Source organism: Phlebotomus argentipes, unplaced genomic scaffold, assembly GCF_947086385.1.
Source record: "Phlebotomus argentipes unplaced genomic scaffold, Phlebotomus argentipes genome assembly contig_39, whole genome shotgun sequence".
Taxonomy (NCBI): domain Eukaryota; kingdom Metazoa; phylum Arthropoda; class Insecta; order Diptera; family Psychodidae; genus Phlebotomus; species Phlebotomus argentipes.
Window position 1 is genome coordinate 1163713 of NW_026776182.1, and position 21365 is coordinate 1185077.

Consider the following 21365-nt stretch of genomic DNA (forward strand, 5'->3'; position numbering starts at 1 on the left):
GCGTCTTTTGAGATCGTTCAGGAAATGCATGACATAAATTTAGTGTAAAACAAGAGGAAACATATATATGATTTTTTTTAAAGTTATGTAAGAATTTCCAAAATGTGAAATGAAACGTAAATTTGTCGGTTTATTACCAATTTCGGTCATTTTTCAAATAAAATTTTCTTTTATTTCTATGACTAGGAATCTCTTCTCTCATGTCTTAAACTACACTTTTCCTTACCCACCAATTCTGTCGCCGCGGGCTCTCGAGACTGATCAACCCTTTGGTAAACCTAATCTTCAGAGAAAATTCCCCTGGTGAGCAAAAACATCTGCACTTGTAAATTTGCGATCTGCAGCATTTTTGGCAGGATCAAATCGATGAGAACTTTTAACCCCCTTCAAATCAACCCTTTACGCTCTCAGGTCAGGTAATCTTTTAAGGAGTCGACCCTGACAAGAAATATTTTGCTACTGTAAGATGAAGGGACGCAAAATGTAGCACACAGAGAGCATTAATGCAATTGTTAAAGGGCAGAGCGCAAAAAAGACATTTCTCTCTTCTTGATGTGGCCTCGCAACCCGGAGGAGAATCTCACCCCATGAGAAATACGTTGGATTGTGTTGTCATCTTCAATAAATAATGAAGAAATTTATTGCATTACCAGCAAAGGGCAGCAATTTTCTCATGAAACTCTTTCACATCGCTATTCCTCAGCAATTCCATTACAAGGAAGTAACTCCGCTGTACCCGATGGAAGAAAAAATACCCCGGCAACCCGAAAGGGACTCGAGAGAGGTCAAACTATCTGTTTTTCTCCTCCTTGGCAAATTTATTTATTTATTTCTGCTACACAAGGGAAAGACAGGGAAGAAAGTTCAAGCAGAAATTGCGAGGAGAATGGGAGAAAAATACAAAGCTTAAGGCTTTTTGATACAGAGAGAGAGTAAAAGTTTGTGTAGGGAAAATGTTTTTTTGGAGACTCTGTTATCTGGACCCACCAGACATCCAGGGGACATCAATCAACCACTTAGGGGATGTTTTTCCATCTCGCTTTTTCTCACTCAAGCACCACTAACCCCTTCATTGGGACAGAAAATTCCATCGCTTGTCTCCAGCAGTCTTTTGAGAAATTGCCCGAAGAATGGGTGAAGAGACTCGGAAGAATTTATCAAGGAATATCCATTGCGGATTAATAGAAATTCAATAAACTGTTGCTTCAGACACACCCCTTCCTATTTTCCAAAAACATACCCTTCACCTTTTCTGCTAGGTGAGAGAAATCCGAATCAAAGTGAAAATAAATGTCGAAAATACTCATTTTTTTCACGCTGAAATTCACTCTTTCTCTATCTCAGTGTCGTAAACAAGCAATAAAACGCCCTTCAACCAACTTCCCCCCAAAATACTTTCAACCTTTTTTTGGGAAAATATTTGATGTCTGAAGAATCGTAATTATATACTGAAGTGTAAGGGATACATTTTGACTATTTTTCAAAAAAAAGTCATTCAGAAAAGCGCCATAACACCACACATGAAAGCAAAAGTGGAATTGGTAAGAAATCGGATTTTAGGGTGAAAACTATTAGTCCTCTTTTGGTATATGATCCAAAAGTCAATACAAAGGACTCTCTCTCTCTATCGATACTCAACAAAAACACCGTCAGTGACACATCAAAGGATAAAGGAAAGTGAAAAAAAACGCGTGTGAAAGTCAAAAAGGATTAACTGGAAAATATCCAGTCTATAGAGGTGGAATTAGTGGCGAATTTGGTATAGTTTAGAGGGAAAAGACTCAAAGCATCTTAAGCCCAATTTAGTATGTCCTGTGCCAAATTCGCAAAAGTGTGGAAGAGAAATAATCTGGGTATGACGGAGGATGAAAATTTAAATTTACCCGACATTCGGCCTCTGCCACACACGCAAATAAATAATATTTCGGATCAATGCGGATAATCCGGTCTCAACATTTCACCAAGAGAAGGGATTCACTCATACTTATTTTATTTTCAATGTGATTTCAACAACTTCGCACGATGAATTTATACATTAGTTCGAACAATCTTCGATAAAAGTCTTCAAATTTAAAATTCATGTGATCGACCTAGTATTTAAACACGCACAGCTGAAATTTCAACACTTAATGCATCTTCTTAACATGCGTGAATATCCCATCAATTTATTTTTTTTTACTAATACTATTCATATTGCCCAGAAGTAGGACAAAACCAATAGAATGAAAAGGGTTAAAAATTGCCATCAGTCCTCCAGTCTGGCAAAAAACTACCTAATTCCCTACCATATGGTGAAAGTTGTTGGTTTTCGAGAGAGAAGTTGCGATATGAATGAAATCCAGTTGCGACGCAGGTAGAAAATTTAAATAAGGGGTTACCAAAATTTTAATACATTATAATATCCCATCGGGATGACTAAATGAAACCCCTTCGGTTCTTTTTTTCATTACTGTTTAGAATATGAATTGTAAAAAAAATGAGGAAAGAGGATCAATAGGACGCGTCCAGGATGAAAAATATCACGCGAAACGGTTGGTCTCCGGCAGCGTACACATTTCCTAATGTGTTGAATAGATGTGGAAATTGCGAAAGTACGCATTTGGGGTTGAAATTTTAGATTGAAAAAAACATCTGCCCCCTGGAAATTTGTCTCCCTGGCTGCTATTTGCACACGTTTCCTTTTGCTTTCTACTGTTCATTTATTTATGTATAAAATGGTAGAGAAAAGGTTCATTTTACCAACACAAGGGACAAAGATTCATGGTAATTGATTGAAACTTGGCTTTTTTTATACTGTCATAGATTGCAAATTTAATTTAGCTATCTATCTTCACTGGTTCTTCTTCAAATATCCACTCACTTGCGATCTTAAGAATGAATCGAATTCTGGAGTACAGAAATTACATACTTATATCTGTGATTCTTACAGTGGCATCTCTGGCAGACCTGCTTAGAAATATTATTAAGGGGTGAGATATTTGTTGGAGGGAAAATTCAACTTTTCACCACAGAGGGAGAGAATAAACGTGGAAATGGCAAAAGAAAATATACAAACCCTCCACCCAATTGATAGACCCAAAATGTCGATTTTGATCCAAACAAGTAAATCTACCCCTTTAGTTATCTCGTGAAATATAGTTCAATGTCCGATATAAGTTACCATCGTTTCGTAAATCCCTCAAAATCCGCCTCCATGCCACCCCCATTGAAGACACTGTCAAGAGCGAGAGAGCGAAAGAGAACGAGGAGGAATTGAAACAGGGCGAGTCCTCACACACATGAACATTCGCAAAAATTCCAACCTCTCTCTAAAGAAGAAATATTTCAAATGATACTCTCATGAAGGTGTGAAGCGCGGGAGAAAATAAATAAGAGGAAGAAAAAGACGAGGAGGCTCACATTGACAAAAGGACATTCTATATCTCTGGCTGCTTTTGCTGACGGTGAGACATGGTGGATGTTAAAACCTTATAACCAATTGACATTCACGCTTCTCACTCCTTACATCATTCACAGGATGGTATAGAAAAAAACTCCTATTCTTTAATATACAAAGAAAGAAAGACTGTCTTTCTCCTTGAAAAGAAATATTGGCACTCATGGACAAAATCTTTCCACCTTCTTTGGGCCCTTCTTCCTTCTCCCCTCGCTATATATACACACACACGCGCAAATAAATTTAGTTTTCCAGTCAAGAAAAGACACAAAATTGAACATTCTGCGAAATGAGATAGAGATTCCGTGTTGTGGACTTTTAGAGACGATTCATGGTGAAGAATCTCAAGAAATTCAACCGCCAATAGTGAAAAGAACGCAAGAATGGGGTGAATTGTGAGGCGATTTCAATTGAAAATAATAAATTATACTCTTTTATCTGGTCTAACATAATGCATCACATTGCTAAATTCATCCTTCAGTATCACATGAAATTAAACAATTGTAAAAATCGTGACTATTTGATCATGATAAATGGAATCGATTCGAATCCAGAATTTAAAGGGTCAAGCAAGGACGTGAATCACAAGGAGCACACATAATTAGCTCCTAATCCCTTCAGGAGTGGTGTGAGAAATTGATCATTTTCAACAATTGGCGGTGTAATAAAATAGAGTGTATCAAACTGCACTGCGAGAGCTTCTCAGGGGATTGCCATCGCGAATGGTGAGTGAATCTCTTTGTGCGGAATGTCTTCCTCTCAAACCCAACGCCACCCTTTCTCCACTGTTCAGTGGAAGATATTACAAGGAAACGGAATAATGTTCGGAATTCATCCCTCAGGTCGTTTCTTGTATATGTTCATCTCTTTCAAGGATGCGAAGACGGTAAAAATACCTTTCCAATAGATATCGATACTATCCAATGGATGAGGAGACACAGAGTTGGGAGAGCAAAAGCCAAGTGGGTTTGGGCGAAATTCTTCACTTTTCACCCTTCAACCAACTCACCAAGACTTTGGACGACTCAATGCCGGGAAAAGATGTGGATGTGGGATAAAAAGAGGGATTCTGGATTGTGAAAATTCATGTCCATATTACTTTCTTCACTCAACCCACCGTAAAAAATACCCGGAAGAAGGTGAAAGCCTCCTCAATACATCACACAACCCACTTTCCAGAGCCCCAGCCCACGAAAATTTCAGCCCACTTACCATCCCCTCGCCAGGGGGAATGAGTAAGGGACTACATTGGTGGATGTATCTTATGCCCATGCCGGTGGAAAATTGGGAAAATATGTTTCCAACGATGTAAGTACCAACAAAATGTATAATGTTGGATAGAAAAGATATGAAATGAAATAAAATTGGAATTTCCTGCCTAGCTGCTTCTCTCCTGGAATTCCTCGCATTTTTTTTCTCCTCTTCCAGCACAGTATTTTCTCGTCCTGTGAGAAATTGCAGTTGAAAGTACATAGAAAATCAAATAATGGAAATTCCTCTATCAATATCTCAATTATTCACTCATAAATATCACATCTTGTGAAACAACGCGATGGGAAGCAGCATGAAAATACTGAGAAAAGAAACATTTTCACGTCCATTTCCACCACTGACAAATTCCATCTCGTTCACACATGAAATCTCTCCTCATTGTTATTATCTGTGGCATCCACCCCGTCATAAATTTCATCCCTCTTTCGCATCAACGTTCACCCTCACAATCCACACAGGGATTCTCCTGTGAGCGCGCGCCTCTCTCTCGCCATCCCTTCACGGAAAAGTGCGTAAAGATTGGGAAAAAATTCTGCACGCGGACACACAGGAGGGAAAATCTCACTCATTTTTCATACATACAAACGCCTACCCAATTCATTCTGCAGCACCCCTCAAACTATTGGTCGATCCCACATTGCTCTGCAGTGATGGCCGCTGAGACGCCTATCCTTCTTCTCTCCTCGCCACAAAATTCATGGCAAAAATACTGTGATAGATAATTAAATGGCCTAATTGTTTTGGTAAATATATACGCAAAATATTATTATTATTTTCTCACCACCAGTAGTTAAATCAACCACCATTAATATAATTTAAAACAAATTTGTGGAGCAATTGAGGCAAATAAATTCAATCTGACCTTATGCACATCACTCAAGGAGGAAGTGAAGGAAAAGAAAATGCAAGGGGTGGAAAAGACCCTTGGCAGCTCTTGGTCCAAATAATTCAATTTTTCACTCTCCGCCTGAATTTCCTTATCTAATGATGTGGTTTAAGAAAATAACATCCAACTTCGGGTTTAGAACTCTTCTCAAGAAGGGAAATGTTACATATTACAATTTCCATCCACCACATTTACGCCTCAGTACCAGAAACATTCTCCTTTCCCCGCGTCCTTTTTATCCATCTTCTTTCGAAAATTGAAGCAAATTATTGATTTATTAACGGACCATTGAACCATTGCGTGTCTCCCTCATTCCCTCTCGCCAAAGCACACCACGCAAGAAATCCTATGCTAGAGGACAACGAAACATCCTGAAGGGAGCCAAGGGGAAGAAATATATTGGAAAGATATGATGATCACAATATATTAAATTGAATCTCCTCTTCCGACAGTGACTCTCGGATATTGAGCCGGGGACCCGAAGGAGTGGATCCCTGGCCAAAATATCAAATAAATATAAAACGGATTTCATGGTCCAGCGATGTGGATAACGGCGTTATGTCTGCAATATTTTTCACTTTATATATTTTTCTCATCCATGAATGGGAAAAGGACAAGTTGAAGGGATAGACCAAGATCTATTTCAAAGATAGGAGCATCAACCACGCGATGAGAAGGAGAAAATCTCTCCGAAGGACTCTGACTCTCTCTCACCCAGCGCAATGTCTCTCATTGGCAACGAGACTTGCCTAATTAAATATTCGCGCGGAAAAATTGAAGAGTAAAAAACAGGGGGTTGAATCCCTCGACGCGACTAAGACTCTCGACGAGCTCGGATTTTAGTGTGCCTATGAGGGCTCTACAGTGTGCTGGATCGGTGCTGTTGTACTCGAGTGCTGTTCCGTTTCAATTCACTTCAAAAAATATTCATCACAATTAACAAGCTTCAGTGCTGCTGGCGTTCTTGTTGCGGATCCACATATTTATCTATACCCCAAATCGAGAACAACCCAAGCGAAAGTGTTGTGGTGACGACGAATCACTTCTGGTCAGAATAATTGGCATTGATTCTAAAAAGACTTTTACCCCTTCTCCTCGTGGGGGTGTTTTGGTCTCTCAAACCCACCTAAAAGATTCAGTGTATAAAAATTCATACAATAATTTTTCTTGTTTTCATATTCGATTTCCAATTTTCCTCTCCCCTTACAATCACCCTCGCCCACGATTCCACTATAAAATCGAAACGTGCGGGAGTTTGTGGTTCCACACGCTAAAGAAAAACCCTGTGAGAGGGTGTGTGGATACCAAAGAGCTTATAAATATAAATAACATTCATATACGAAGGTAATTTTAATACGTGATGTGCGTCCGAAATTTTATTGTTCTTCGTCCCTTTTTACCATATCTCCATGCTTTCTTTTTTGCGGTGATGGTGCTTTTCATGGCGCTCTCTCTCGCCTCTACTGTATCCCACCAATTGGATACACACATAAGAAGTTGAGAGTCGCATGTGTGACGAATAAAGTTGCAACGGAATGCTCAAGAAAAAAATTCACGATTTTATCCCCAAAACGAAAAGAGAAGTGAGAGAGCAGAAAAAATGGAAACGCATAAAAGTTTATTTCGTGATTATATAGGCGCTTTGTAATATGGAATCTTATACATTCTTCTGTGTCCTCATCGATCCTCTGTCACACCCTACCCGGGAAAACAGATCCCACACCCCCAGAATTACAGGGATTTTGTGTCCTTCTGCCAGGGTAGGAAAAAAAACGTACAAGATGTGAGAAAAACACGCCAAAGTCATAACGATTCAATGTGATGCTTCTTTTCCTTCGAGTTATTATTATTATTAGTGTTATTATTATCGTACTCACACTGGCATTTCTTGCCACTGTCATACCTCTCGTTCCTTCCTCAAAAATAGCGCCCTTTTATGTTCAGGGTCTCTCATGAAATTCACCTCGAGAATAAAGGAAAACCCATCGCAATAGCAAATTCATATGAAACACGTTAGGGCGAACTTTTGACCACTTTTCGCGATTTTAAGTGATTACATACAATTTTCTCATTTGCCTAAATATTACCATCGCACATTAGACATCACTAAAGAAGCACCTCGCACAATCCACCCTCTGGCCGGAGGAACAGAGATTGAAATTTTAATCAAGTCTCACACCACAAGTCAATTCATTCGTCCATCCACGATGGCTTGCAAAACACAGATGAGAAAAGGACAAGGGGTTGAAATGGTTGGCGAATGTCTGCTTTTTATTGCCACTTTATTCCAGTTGTAAATGGGGTGGTTATGATTTGTGTTTGTGGGGTATTTTTCACTCACCAGCGCTGTGAGTAGAAAAGCACATTCCATGAATGTGTGTCTTGTAGTGTCCTTTCTGCACCATCTTACAAATGTTTCTCGGGTTCTGAGATGTCTTTTGGGGGTAAGCTTTTTACCCAAACTTCAACTTCCCGCACCCAAGGAGAGAGAGAGGACAAAAACATATCTGTCCATTTCTCACCCCCGACAGCGGACGAAAAGACAAAGTATGCCCTGAGAGGAGGAAAAAAGTGGCCAAAGAAAAGCGCCTTGGAAATGCAGTGAGAATGGATATGATGGTAAGCTTCAGATAAAGAACCATTTAAATTTCTTTCCCGCCACAAAAAATCTTGAATTTGAAATTTAATGCCGTTTAAAGTGCATTTTTGAGAAATAGCCACTCAATTCTAACACCACAATGGCTCAAAAAGCAAGACCATTAGAAGATTAAAACCATGCGAACACACATTGTCGGAGAGAAGGGACATTGATTCGACATAGGCTCAGACCCACCCAGCCGAAACGTGAGAACACTGCCAAAGTTGCAAGAAAACGTCTCCCGAGCGGCCAAGTCCACCCTTCAGATGGGAGACATGAATCAATTACGGGACCACAGACACCAATGCGATAATGTCGCTTATTAAGCGGGGAGCAGGGAAGCGGAGGATATGCTAAAAAGGGGAGAAGAAGCATACTGTCGGAAGGCGACTTCCGGATATAACAAGAGGAGAAAATTTGCGGTGACTCCTTGTACATGCAAGAGACGCATTTATTACGGGAGGTGCTTAGAAGATGGGGACGCCGGAGAACGGACGTGTGGAGGTCAAAATGGGCGACTTCTGGATGGTTGGTTATAATAAAATTAGATTTGATGGTTGCCAGAGACTGGAGAGATGACTTTGATGAGACAGTGCGACCAAGAGTCAACCCTTGTGCTACGTGCCGAATAATATTAATTAAGTGAAATAAGATGATTTGTCCCTCGCTCGTTCCATCTTAGTCTCACCACTTCAATAGAGGATCTTTAAGATTTCCGAATATCACAATTAATTACTATTATATCTCATATCTTCTTACATATACTAAAGTTTATTTCCAAAGAATTCCTTTCACCAATTGTTGAGCATTGTGTTGTTGGTGGACAAAGAAATTTTTGATAAATAAAATTAAATGTATATAGAATTGTAGGAAGAAAATGTGGACACTGGACCACATGTGGTGGCAATTGAATTATTCATGAAACAGAGCCACATTGGAAATTTCTCAGTGTGAATAAGAAAAAGAATCAAATCCCTAAAGCGCAAAAAGGCGAGATATTCAAGAGCAAAGCAAAAACTCCTCAGAGGTTTATCACTTCGAAGAAAAGTGTGTAAAATTGCGTAAATATGAAATTAAAGTAAAACATACTCCACAGATCATGATATTTATCATCATTTGAAAAAATTCCGTGTCATTATTAGAAGAACATCAGAAACTTCTTCCAGTAAACCTCTTAGATATCTTCCACCTCTTGCTCTTTTGCACACACGAAAATATCTTGCGCTCGCCATTTCCTGGAGGACATATAAATTTTATCAAAAATACTCACGTCCTGGCGATTTGTTATTCATGGGAATAATTTTTTGCTGTCACAGTCTTCACCCTCGATCTCTTCTTTCTCCTTGTGATATCCCCAATGGAAGTTCAGTATCGGAATCACTAGCCATCTAGAAATAAACCCGAAACAACCGCCTAGAAAGCATGTTTACGACTTCCAAAAGAAATGGCGAAAGTAAGGACAATCAGGTGCAAATACAATGAAAAGTCTCCATTGTGGAATATTCACATAAAAAAAAGTTTGCCCGAGAGTCATTTACCTCTCTGAAGCGAGGAAGCGCCCGGAGAAATATAAAAGTCCGCATGGAGGACAGAGCATAAAAAATTGAGGGAGATATGCGACAGTGTGAGGGACGAATCGAGCATCAGGGGTGGAAATGGCAGTTGTGTCTGGATCAATACTGACCACAGCACTCTGATTGGTCAGCCATATCTTCACACCCCTACACCATCCTTCCCTCGCGTCCTCCTTCTCTTCCACCCCGTCAATCTGTCTGCCATGAGGACGAGAGTTGGCGTGAGGAGCCAAAGTTCCAGCGACGAAGAGAGACAAGAGTGAACTCAGAGTCGCTGCGAAAATGAATAATATTTCCATTCTCATTTCCTCACCCAAAATTTCAATGGAGAGATTTCACCATTCTTCCTGTTTCACCTCCCCCTCATGAGAACATCTCACTCTTCGATTTTCCCCAAAATTCCACCCTCCTGTCGGCCATCCAGAAAAGTGAGAGAAAATTGTGGGTAAGAGCAAAATTGTGCGAAGATGAATTCACACAAAATACCTCCGCAAAACTCTCGTGCGGTTGATTCGAATAGACAGATAACGAGGGTCGTTGTTTTTCAACCCCAATTCCCCCCGCAGGCCCGCAACATATGAACCCCTCGTCTTTTCTTCTCAAACTAACTCGAATATCCGCCAGCTTTAGGGGATTTTCGCTTAGCATTACTAAAAATTAAGGATATTCTGCATATTTCCAACGATATTTGCACAGCATTTCCACCATTAAATATAACAGAGTATATATAGAATAATTTTGTGTATTGATTTGAATTATTTCTCTCTTTTGGCCTGCCTGACCCAGAATTCTCCACGCTCAATTGCAACAATTGATGAAAGAGCATCGATAAATTATCCTGCGAGAAAACACTGCGAGGCTGGGGTGACCGCGCAGGAGGTTGAGTGGGGATGTAGAGTCACCTTTAGTGTAATTTCTGGTCATTATTCACCGTCTCATCCACCCTCAGTGGAGCATTACCCCTAAGAGACTCACACTCTTTCCCATAGAGCTTCGGCTCAAAACAAACTCAACGGTGGTGCAGTGGAGAAAATGGCAAGAAGACCCACACAGATGATGGTGAATTCTTCTCACCACGCACATCTTTCTCCTCCACAGCAAGTGTCAGTAAATTTATGTTTTCTGGGGGCGAGTGATGCAGAGTGTGTGAGAAGTTACTTGGTATGCCAACTGAATAAACTACCCTTGTTATTTATATGTCCAGTTTATATCGGAACCCATATATCAGTGGGTGGTTTGAAGACGGTTTTATGCAAATGAGCCTTCGTCCACATGGTGTGTCTGTATGTGCAAAACTTTCCACTTGCACGTACCATACTGGTGGGCGAGATACATTTTCCATATCCACCCGACAAAACCCACACCCCATCACTCCCTCCGGGCTCTCGGATGCTCACCCAAATGGACGGTCGATTCCCTTGACCGAGAAAGAGAAGGAGAACGAGAGCATCTCGGGCTCTCCCCACAATGTATAGTTTGCCTGCGAGTGAGGGAGAATCCTTCTTTTGGGGTTAACCCCAATGCCATTTATGCTGATTCGTGGAATATGTTCTCTCGCTTGTTCTTGGAAGGAGAACTTTTCCTATATCTACTTGTATTAGATGGTCGTGAAAAAAGAGAGAGGAGAATATATGGACTTGAGTTATAGTTTTTATCAAAGGTCTGCCCACAGTTCGATAAACCTTAATGGCCCAAAAACTTCTTTCTCTCGGACAACACAGAGACCATCGAAGATATATTGTAATTTTCCCTACGTCTTCACCCCTCAGACTTTCATACATTCACCCCCTATTTTTAAATGTTAGCTAATCTACATTATTCTGTGAGGCCACCCTATAGGCAAAGGGAAATCTGTCGAATAAGAAATCATGCCTTGTTTATCCATATCATCGTGAATGGGATTCTTTCCATCTATTTTCTTCCATATTTTCCTCATTTGGCTTATTTTCTTTCCATCCCCTGTCTCGAGAAGTCCTTCGCTCTCTCCGTTCGCTTTTCTCCACGTGAAATCCCATACGCAAAAGGGAGGCTGAAAGGAAAAAAAACACACATCACAATTGAATTGTGAATTTTTCCATTCAGTGATCTTTTCTCGTGTGTCTGGCATGGATGGAAAATGGAAAAATAGTTGAGAAATTTAATATTTGGTCCTCTCGAATAGCAAAACCGAAAACATCCTTTCAATTTCGTCGTATTCTCGTGTAGCGATAGCAAATAATATTTTTAAAAATGCACATCCACTTAAAATTTGTGTCTCACTGGAAAATCATGGGAAAGAATATTTTGAGCAACAGATGTGTTTTACCAATTCTATGAATTTCTCCTCTATTTTCTCGTCCTCACTAAAGTAAACTTTGGGGAGTCTTTTTTTGTACCCTTTTGCTCAGCACACACACACTCGTGAACAATGTCTTTTTCATGCACAAAAATCTCTTTCTCTCTCTCATTGAATTTCGCGTTCGTTTGAAGAATATGCTTTTTCTTGTCCGAAGGGTTTTGTTTGTCATTGCGTCATAGCATGAAAGTTCACCCTCGTACGAGAAAATGTTGGCTATGCAATTGAGTAGAAGGGTAATTCAGGGACATAATTCTTCTATAAATTTAATTGCACTCTCAGTGAGTATTTGTCTTTCAGTTTTCATCTGTGACAAGTTGACATTTTATTTGTTAGAGAGAAACAATCAAATTCACTCTCTGACATTCTTTTCCTTGGCAATAACGATAAGTGAATTCTCTTGTGTTTGTATTCATGGATCACAAGAATGATTTACACATTTTTTTTCTCATTGCAATTTCCGTTTGAATCAAGTCATTCGAGTATGATAAGAGCGTTTTTTTCCGTTAATGTGATGTGTTGTGTTATTCTGCATTATCAGACAATTTGTGTGATGTCACACTTCATAAATCCTTCGTGGACCTCTGCGATGTGAGAAACTCATCTCATTTTCATGGAGATTTGCACCGAGAAACTTCCAGACCGCACACAAAGAATGGGTGGATTCCTTTTAGGTGGGAAATTTGTTAGCCATTGAAGTCTTGAATGGGAGAGCTGCCCATATTTCTCAGATTGAATTCCCCCAAAAGTGAAGACAGAGTCTGAAAAAATTGCCAATAGTAAAATTCACCCATCGAAATGCATTTTCACCCATCGAACAAATATTCCCAAAGTATTGAATTTTCTTTTTTCCACATCTCTCCTGGCTCAGGTCGCTCCTGGTTACGAGCCAGAGCGTGTGAATTACGATCTCATTGTCCGCCAGGATTTCACCCTTTCGCTATTCCACCTTGGCGGTTTCATTCTCCAACCCGAAGAGATTCAGAGTTGTAAAAGTGAGAATTTTATTTTTGCTATTTTGCGTCCTCCTCTCATTCAATCTCCACCATCATCAGACATTCCTGACAAATCCCACCGACTCCTCTGGCCCTCCTCGCCATGAGTACTCACCCCCAACCCCTCTCTCTGCCATTGTGTACTCGGCGCGGAATTTCACGCCATCGAGAACTGTTGTGTCTTACACTTCATCCCACACCCTCGTCACATTGTAAATAGAATGTAAAATTACCTCTTCACTCTATTGACACCCCCGCCCGTTAAAAAGGATTTGTGATCACAGAATTTTCTGGCAGAATTTTTAGCATTGCAAAAAAAAAACTGGAACAATCTTTATCTACAATTCTACGGAAGACCTGGGAGACTTTTCTCAATACTCTCTCTCTCTCTCTCAGTATGAAATGTTGTAAAAGTGGGATGAAAATGGAAAAACTTCTGATATGAAAGTCCCCGTATTGGAACATAAAGACTCCTCTTTCCATCTATTGAAGAAGGGTAAAGAAAATTAAAATTTCCAATGCAACGAGGTAGAAAATAAATAGTGCTTTGCATCCCCTATGAGCAGATAAAAAAAGGAGACACGAAGAGAGGAGAAAGGATTGAATTTATTCTCTCCTATGTCGGTTACAAGCATCAAATTTAATCCTTTCATTGTTGCTTACATAATAAGGTAAGGAAGAGGCTTCCCTGCATAAATTAACATGCAACTGATCGGAAGAACAGATGTTCATCGAATTTTATAATATGCGGAATATCGATTAGGGTGACAGATTTCCTCTTTCGATGCAACGTTGCATCCAACGTGAGATTGCAATTTCACTACATAAAGCCCATTTCCTTCCCTCTTCAATACACCCTTTTCTCATCTGAGGAAGAAAAGGCTTATGAAGACACACAGCAAAGAGAATCATCGCTCTTGTTTGCTTCCCAAGATCTACATTAAATCCTCTTCAGTAATTCGTTTAATAAAAAAAAACCACTGACGGACACTCAAAAATTATTTAATTCAAAGTAACATAATCCTATCAAGAGTTGTGAATTAATTAAAATCTAATTCCAGGTTTAACACAGAGTTTCTTGGAGCCTCTTTGTTAACTAATAATTCATGAAAGACCAATTGTAATGCGTATGAGATGGAAAACAGACAGAAAGACCCAGAGAAGCCGACAAAAACGTTGACGAGAATAAAAAAGACACTTCTCGTTAAGATTTATGTTCATTTCATGTGATTATTTTTAAATTAATTATCGGTGAGAAAATTATTTCAAAAATTATCTTGAAGAATTCCGCAATAAAACTTTTTTTTTCTTCAACCATTTCACAACACAAATTATGTTAATGTAGAAAAACGAGACTTTAATGAAAAATGCGGGAGAATCCTGATTGATTAATTTGATGGTGTTTTATAGGCATTTTATTTTGTAGGATTATTTCACCCACAATGGGTGATGCAAGAGCCTCTTAACACGATATAAACCACAGATTTTCGCAGCAAGTGCTTTTGGATAGTTCCAAATAATCAGAGAAATCATCTCTGTGTCAATTGATGAGACACAATGAATGCCAACTTTCGCAGCATGTCCATCAAAGAGTTAGGCAATCGCTGTGCGGTTCAACACCTGAAGCGCCGAAGCAATAATAAATCTTTGAGGAACCACAACTCTCATTGACATTTTTTATTCATCTTTCTTGTTTTTTTTCTATCTCTGAGCATCACGCTAAGTGGCAATAGAGATGTTGTTTTGTAGGTCACTTTTTGCCCTCCGCAGAGTGCTTTGCTTCCTTCTATTGTAGCCTCTAAAAAGGGAGAATCACCCTGGATGTGGTCAGAGGTCAAAGAGGATGCTGTGAAACTGGATCTCAAAGGTGAAAAGTAGATTACGACACTAAGTGACCACACACATGTTCACTAGGGTCAGCCAGGACATTATGTGCAAGGGGATGCTGTGTGGAATCATTACAAGATCACAACTGGTTGGACCTTTCAACCTCTCGGACACTTGCGAAGAATAGGATCACAAGGAGGGCAAGAGATAAAATACACACAATTAACAATTCACTTGGGTTTTTTTTATTTGGAGTAAAAAATGGTCAGAGGGGGGAGAAAAATTGCATTTCAACAAGTGACATCTCGACATCCCTTCCAAGAGCACCATCGTCTCGGGAGGGATAACAACTGAAGACAGCTAAATACTGGTTAATTCTGAGTCTTCTCCTCTAAATAGGACGGAATGGGTTGATGATGTGAAGGGGACTGAAACATTCTTATCCAACGAGGGACTTCAGGGCATTGGGGTCAATTCCTTGATCCTGGCCTGGCTTGATGCCACCCTCGGGTCCAGTGCCAATGACAGGATGGAAACCTGGAAGGAGGCACATGGTCAATTCTCAGGGTAAAACGGAAGACCTGCAAGTGTGGCGCTAACCATTCTCATCGGCGGTGTAGTTCACCCAGTAGATGAGTCCATCAGGACCGACAAAGGTGTAGGCTCCCTGCACCACAATAACACGCTCCTCTCCCACATCCTTGAGCGCACCAGTCTCAGAGCGGATCTGTCCGTCACTCAATTCATACCTACGGATGTCACAGAGACAGCAAAGTCAGTTATCAATAGCCTGATAATTGTATCAATCAAGGAAAGAGCGCAGAGAAACGATAACTTTACGTGAATTGGTATCCTCCATCCTGATCCTGATCTTGATTGTTCACATATCGCACCAACTGCACTTCATTGGGATCCCGTGGACCCTGAGGAGCGGCCAAACAGCATGCCACAACGCAAGACAGAACAATCACAAAGCTCTTCATATTTTGTCGACTAAGAGGGAATACTTAATAGGAAAAATGTTACCACTGAACTCACTGAATCACCTAAGAAATCACAACTGATGCAAATCTAATCATCTCACCGAGCTTATATAGTGGGCCAAAACAAATTCATTAAACCCCATCTTCGCCACCTTCCAAGCAGCTGAGAAGAAGCATAAAAAACTCTCGTGCGTTTCGGCAAAAAAGTCCCCGCCAGTTTGGGTGAGCATCCAAAATTTGCAAGAGTGGGATGGCACAAGTATTAGACAATTTTTCGGGAGGTGGATTTTTTCAGACACTCCATCGAAATAAAATATCACCTCCGCGGCGCGAGACTTTGTACTACGCGAGAGACGTCGAGAAAAACCAACAACATTCATTGACGCCTATGGAAGTCTCTGCACGCAGTGAAGAAGACACCGGAGGCAATAGAGAAAAAATAATAAATATATTATGAAATATTATTAGTAAAAATCCACAGTCGGCCAGAGAGACTTTTGAACGATGACACCATTTATGGGGCATCGCGCGAGAGAACAAGAGAAAATTCCAACAGCGCAATCAACAATTACATTTCTAATGAGAAAGTGAAATTTCTGCCGTATTCTCTTCAGGTCCAGTTAATTTTGCTTGTGAAGATCACTTATTAAATGTCACACACTTTTTGTAGCACCTTCAGACCACTATGGAATATTATATAATAATTAATGAAAGAGACCAAGCATGAATAAAAAATAAACAATAAACACTTAATTAAACAAAAATGGTAAGAACGTGAGATTTTAATTATTGCATGTTGAAAAAAAAAATGTGGGTAATTTTTTACAACCAGTGTCAAAGATGATTTCCAAATGTCTCGGCAATGCTTGAGTTGAACAAAATTTAATGCAGCAATGAAGAGCGAAGAGGTCATATAGAGAATGACATCGCTGGATGACCTCAAAAATTCACCTGCACATCTCACGACACTCTTCTCGCGGGATTTCAGCGCCAGAAGTCTCTAAACCCCGCGAGATTTGATATGCAATCCCAGACAAGACAAGGCCACTCTCTGGGGAATCTCAACATGTGTCCATCAATAATCACCCAGCCAAGTCTGGGCAAAAAATTATTCTAGAGGTAAGAGGAAATTACGGTAGTTGGAGAGGCAAAAAAAAGTAATTATAGGAGGACATTTTGAGCGCCACAATTTCAGAAGCTCATTGATATTCATCACATGGTCTATCTAAAAGGTTTCCACAACAAAAAATCCACACTTGCGATTTTCTTCCTCATTCTTATGCACTTCTCGATGAGATCTTCTCCGCCTTGATGGACTCATAAGAAATGGTCAAATATAGAGAAGAAGAAGAAGACTCTTCACTCAATGGTCATCATTTAACATATGAAGCGAGAGCTCTCACTTTCAATCTCAAGAGAGACACGAATTTGGCCATTCCAAGCAGAAATTCTGTGAATTTCATCTTCATCCCAATTATTCATTGTTACATCTTCGTGGGGTTTCACTTGAGCGTGAAATTTTAAATATTGAAGAGACCTCAATAAGCAATTCACTGCAAAATTAATGATGGATTTATGCAAAAGGTAGAGACATATTTCATAATCTCTTTGTGGTCAAAAATCCGAAGAAATCTTTTTGAACATTCAATGGTCAATTTAATACTGCGGCGTTATCAGCATTACCAAATATACCAAAATTATCACAGCAAATTCTTCTCACTTCATCTGTGGATGCTGAACATGCATCAACTGTTATGAAACTGATACTTGACCCAAGACAACCTCATCAAAAAGAAAATGATGGAGGAAATAAAAAACATTACCTAAAAAAAATATATATTGAGATAGAGAAGCAATAAAAAAGAAGTCCTCGACTTTTATCTCGACGTCGTTTTTTCCAGCTAATCTTCAATTTCATGTTCATCCTCTCATGTTAAGTGACAAAAAATAAATTATTATAATTTTCCTCGGTACAAAGTAGGCGACAAAGCAGCAAAAAAGAGGAAAACACCATTGTTTTTCCTCCTACCAAAACAATTAGTCGATTATAGTTCAATTTGATCAGAATATGGCAATCATAGTAGATAATGGAAGTGAGAAAATTGGTCTCTAGAGGAAGTGACTAAGGATGTAACTCTAATCAGAGAGCTTCGGCTAAACTTTACATATTTTATTTCTATATTGACCGCCTTTTTGTTGACACATAAATCATTAATTTCTGCATATCTTTTGCATAAAATTATCTATTATTGGACTAATCCAAGATCAAAGTAATGCCATCTATTCAAGATTGGCGAATATCTCTCGTGTGTCTGTTAAGAAGTTGTCATTGTGCCACCACCTCTACTAACTTAATTAATTGATTAGGTTTATGCAACTGGCGGAATTGATTGATTCGGCGACCTTCCACCGTGATTCTTCTTTCTTCTCCACTTTTCGACATTATCTCCGCAGTCAATAGGAAAAAAACCATAATTTAGACACTCTCTATCATTGATCAAAACGTCTCTCTTAAACATTTATCCATCGAATGTCATGTAAGAATTACAATGAAATATTTTCCACCTGACCAACATCTCTGGGTGTTTTTTGACACACAGCGCAACATCTTCAATTTCAGTTTCAACTCTCGCACTCAGCCATGGGGATTGCCTAAAAAGATACACTTGCTACATTTTGCAATTGCCAAATATTTCTGACTCTAATCTCTCTCTTCACCCAAAAGAGATGCAATTTGATCGTTAATTGAAGATGAATTGCAAAGATGTTTTGGTGAAAAACTCGATAAACTTTTCATCTTCACAAGCATATAATAAAACTATAATTGATGGTGGCGCGAGAGGAAAAAAGTTAGTTGCCTTTAGTAGAGCTACTGTGGTGCTTCAACTCTGAGATGACGAGCCCAGATGATGAGGATGAGAGGGCACAAAAAATGTTTAGCACAAAAGGTCAATTGCAAATACCCAGAAATGAACATGTGAAATGTGGAAATTTTGACCCTAATTCAAGTGTTTGCTCGTGGATTCTATTAGGCTGCGGTCACTCATGTGGGAAGAGGTAGTCAGAGACATTTTACCATGGTACCATCTTCATTTAACGGCGTACGCAACACTACAAGTACCTCGTATTATTTAACATCCACACTTGCTAACAAAAGTTCCTCGACACCCAATTTACGCACCGCGATATCGGCAAATTAGAAAATCCCATGGACTCCGACTAGATCTCCTGTCAAAGGTCAAATTGCGACATCCCCAGCATGATCTTGAAAACATAAAAGAAATTCCACAATTTTTAACAAAACTGTAAAAGATTTACGGCATCTGAGAAACTCTTGCCTCTCAGCAACACCGATGAAAATTCATGAGAAATTGTAAATAAATTTTTTTTATTCAAGGTTGATTTTCAAAATGAGTCTCTCTATTTCTCCGCCGCACTGTAATTTCATAAATTCATAACGACAATTTTTCATCATTTCTCTCTCACTTCTCACCAAAAGTGTGTACATGTTAGTCTTAAAAAGAAATTACTAATTTTTTGGACTATGCAGATTTATTTCTCTCGCACATGAAATTTCTTGTTGACAGAGCACCAAAAAATTCCTCAAGACCAGAAAGATTTTCAGACAGAGCGAGAAAAAAAAACACACACATAGCACTGCCTCGAGATAAATCACAAGAGAAATGAAGAAGAAAAATTGAAATACTATTAAAAGGTAAAAATTATGCAAGACATGGTTGAAGACAAAAAAAACCGGTGTCTTTAATCATCTTCTCTTTCTACGGCTGTGTCTCTTATACTATGTTTTGTCCACGGCAAATGACGATTTGAGAAATTCATCAAATTAAGCGAAAAGAGCACACGCGCGCGATCACAAGAGTCACTTTGCCAACATCGATTTTTATCCACCAGAATAAGTCTTCTTGTTGATCCTTGTCGCGATCACAGCGATCGATAGCGAGAGAGTGAATTATGAGGAGTTCACAGTTCGAGAAGCAGGAAAACATTTCACTACATCCCTTCCACACACACACACACTATAGTCGTGAAAACTGGGCGGAAAGAGGGTTGGACATCAACAAAATTAACCCTCAAGCACACTCACACATGCATCATCATCACCCCATAAATTCAGCCAAATACACTCAAAGAAATAGACGACTGCAGTAGGAAATTTTCATTGAAAACTGTTAAAATATTTTGTACATTTCAAGAGCAGTGTTCCAAAAAGTTTCCCACGCACTAATTTTGGTCAGTCTGCAATTTTTAGCAATATCATTACAACATTGAACACATTGAAAACTTAAGGTACAAGGGCATCTGTGTTGCAAAGAACTGATAGTGAGGCAATTTTGTGAGCAATGCAGAGCCTTTCGCTACTAACTGCCAGAGATACATTTTTCTCTACTTTCCTCACTCTGCTCAAGGGGAAGATAATATGCCTTAAATCTGTACAACACTTCCAAAAATACCTGATACACAATATTTCCACACAAATTCTCTAATTCAAATTACATAACCTAGAAAAGGATTTTTATAATTCTTTCTAGCCTAAAAATCATGATAATTTGGTAATAAAAAAAATCATTCAGTGAAGGAATATTGTAAGCTTTTGAACATTTCCCAATACTTCCGATGAGCTGTACACCACTTCTGGCCATATTATCTTCCCCTTGACTCTGTTTAAATGCAGAGATCTAATTTGAGTCTGTAGGCCATACAGCGCTCATTTACCGAGTATATGTAAATACTTTAAACACGACAAATGTGAATGAAAGCAGAAAAGAGAGGAAAATGTGATGCATTCCGAGGAACCTAAGGACATACAGCTTTCCTTCTTCTCCCCTACTTTGCAACGATGGACGCTGGAGTTACGTGTGTTGTCTCCAAACTTTCCACCCACCCCACACTGTGTGTGTGTGGCCAAGGGAATCCCAGGGCGATGGCGAGAGCGAGAGAGAGTCGAAGGATGGTCGGAATGGGGTCGTTATGGTTTTTATTTCTTTTTATTACGGTTGCCATAGTACACACCGGCACAGGGAGAGGGTGCCTCACCATTGGGGAGACATGGAAGCGCAACAGAGAAACTCGTCATGATCTCCTCCCTCGGCCATCCCACACCACCCCCGGGCTTCACACAGAAGTTACCTGCGACGTGTGTCGCACACAATATTGTTCATCATCCCACATTCCTCTCATGCCGGACGGTCGATAGGGATTGGTTTTAGAGGGCCCTCCGGCTTCGTTCCGGAACAACAAATGCTGATTCACTTTGACCCCCTCCGACTCACCGCCCAAAACCTCACAAGAAACGGGGATAATTCCAGGTCTAGTTTCTTTTTCATCACTCACACTCACTGTGGAGAATGAACAGATGTTGTAATCTTGCTAAGCCTGACTTTCAGCCACGCAACACTAG

At 39.6% G+C, this 21365-nt stretch overlaps 1 protein-coding gene across 1 annotated transcript; it reads right to left on the reverse strand.

Annotated features, from left to right (window-relative positions):
• Positions 1-15558: 15558 nt before the first annotated feature.
• LOC132263811 (endocuticle structural glycoprotein SgAbd-5-like) lies at positions 15559-15946 on the reverse strand. Its single transcript, XM_059763799.1, has 2 exons — positions 15804-15946; positions 15559-15712 (listed from the first exon to the last, which is right to left on the reverse strand). Exons 1-2 carry the CDS (start codon positions 15944-15946, stop codon positions 15559-15561), a joined length of 297 nt encoding a protein of 98 aa, XP_059619782.1.
• Positions 15947-21365: the final 5419 nt, after the last annotated feature.

Excerpts from the sequence above, each read along its gene's own strand:
- LOC132263811 (XM_059763799.1), bottom strand. The coding sequence starts at position 15,946 with ATGAAGAGCTTTGTGATTGTTCTGTCTTGCGTTGTGGCATGCTGTTTG. Across the intron at positions 15,713-15,803 it reads GATGGAGGATACCAATTCAC|GTATGAATTGAGTGACGGAC; the intron begins GTAAAGTTATCG and ends TGACATCCGTAG.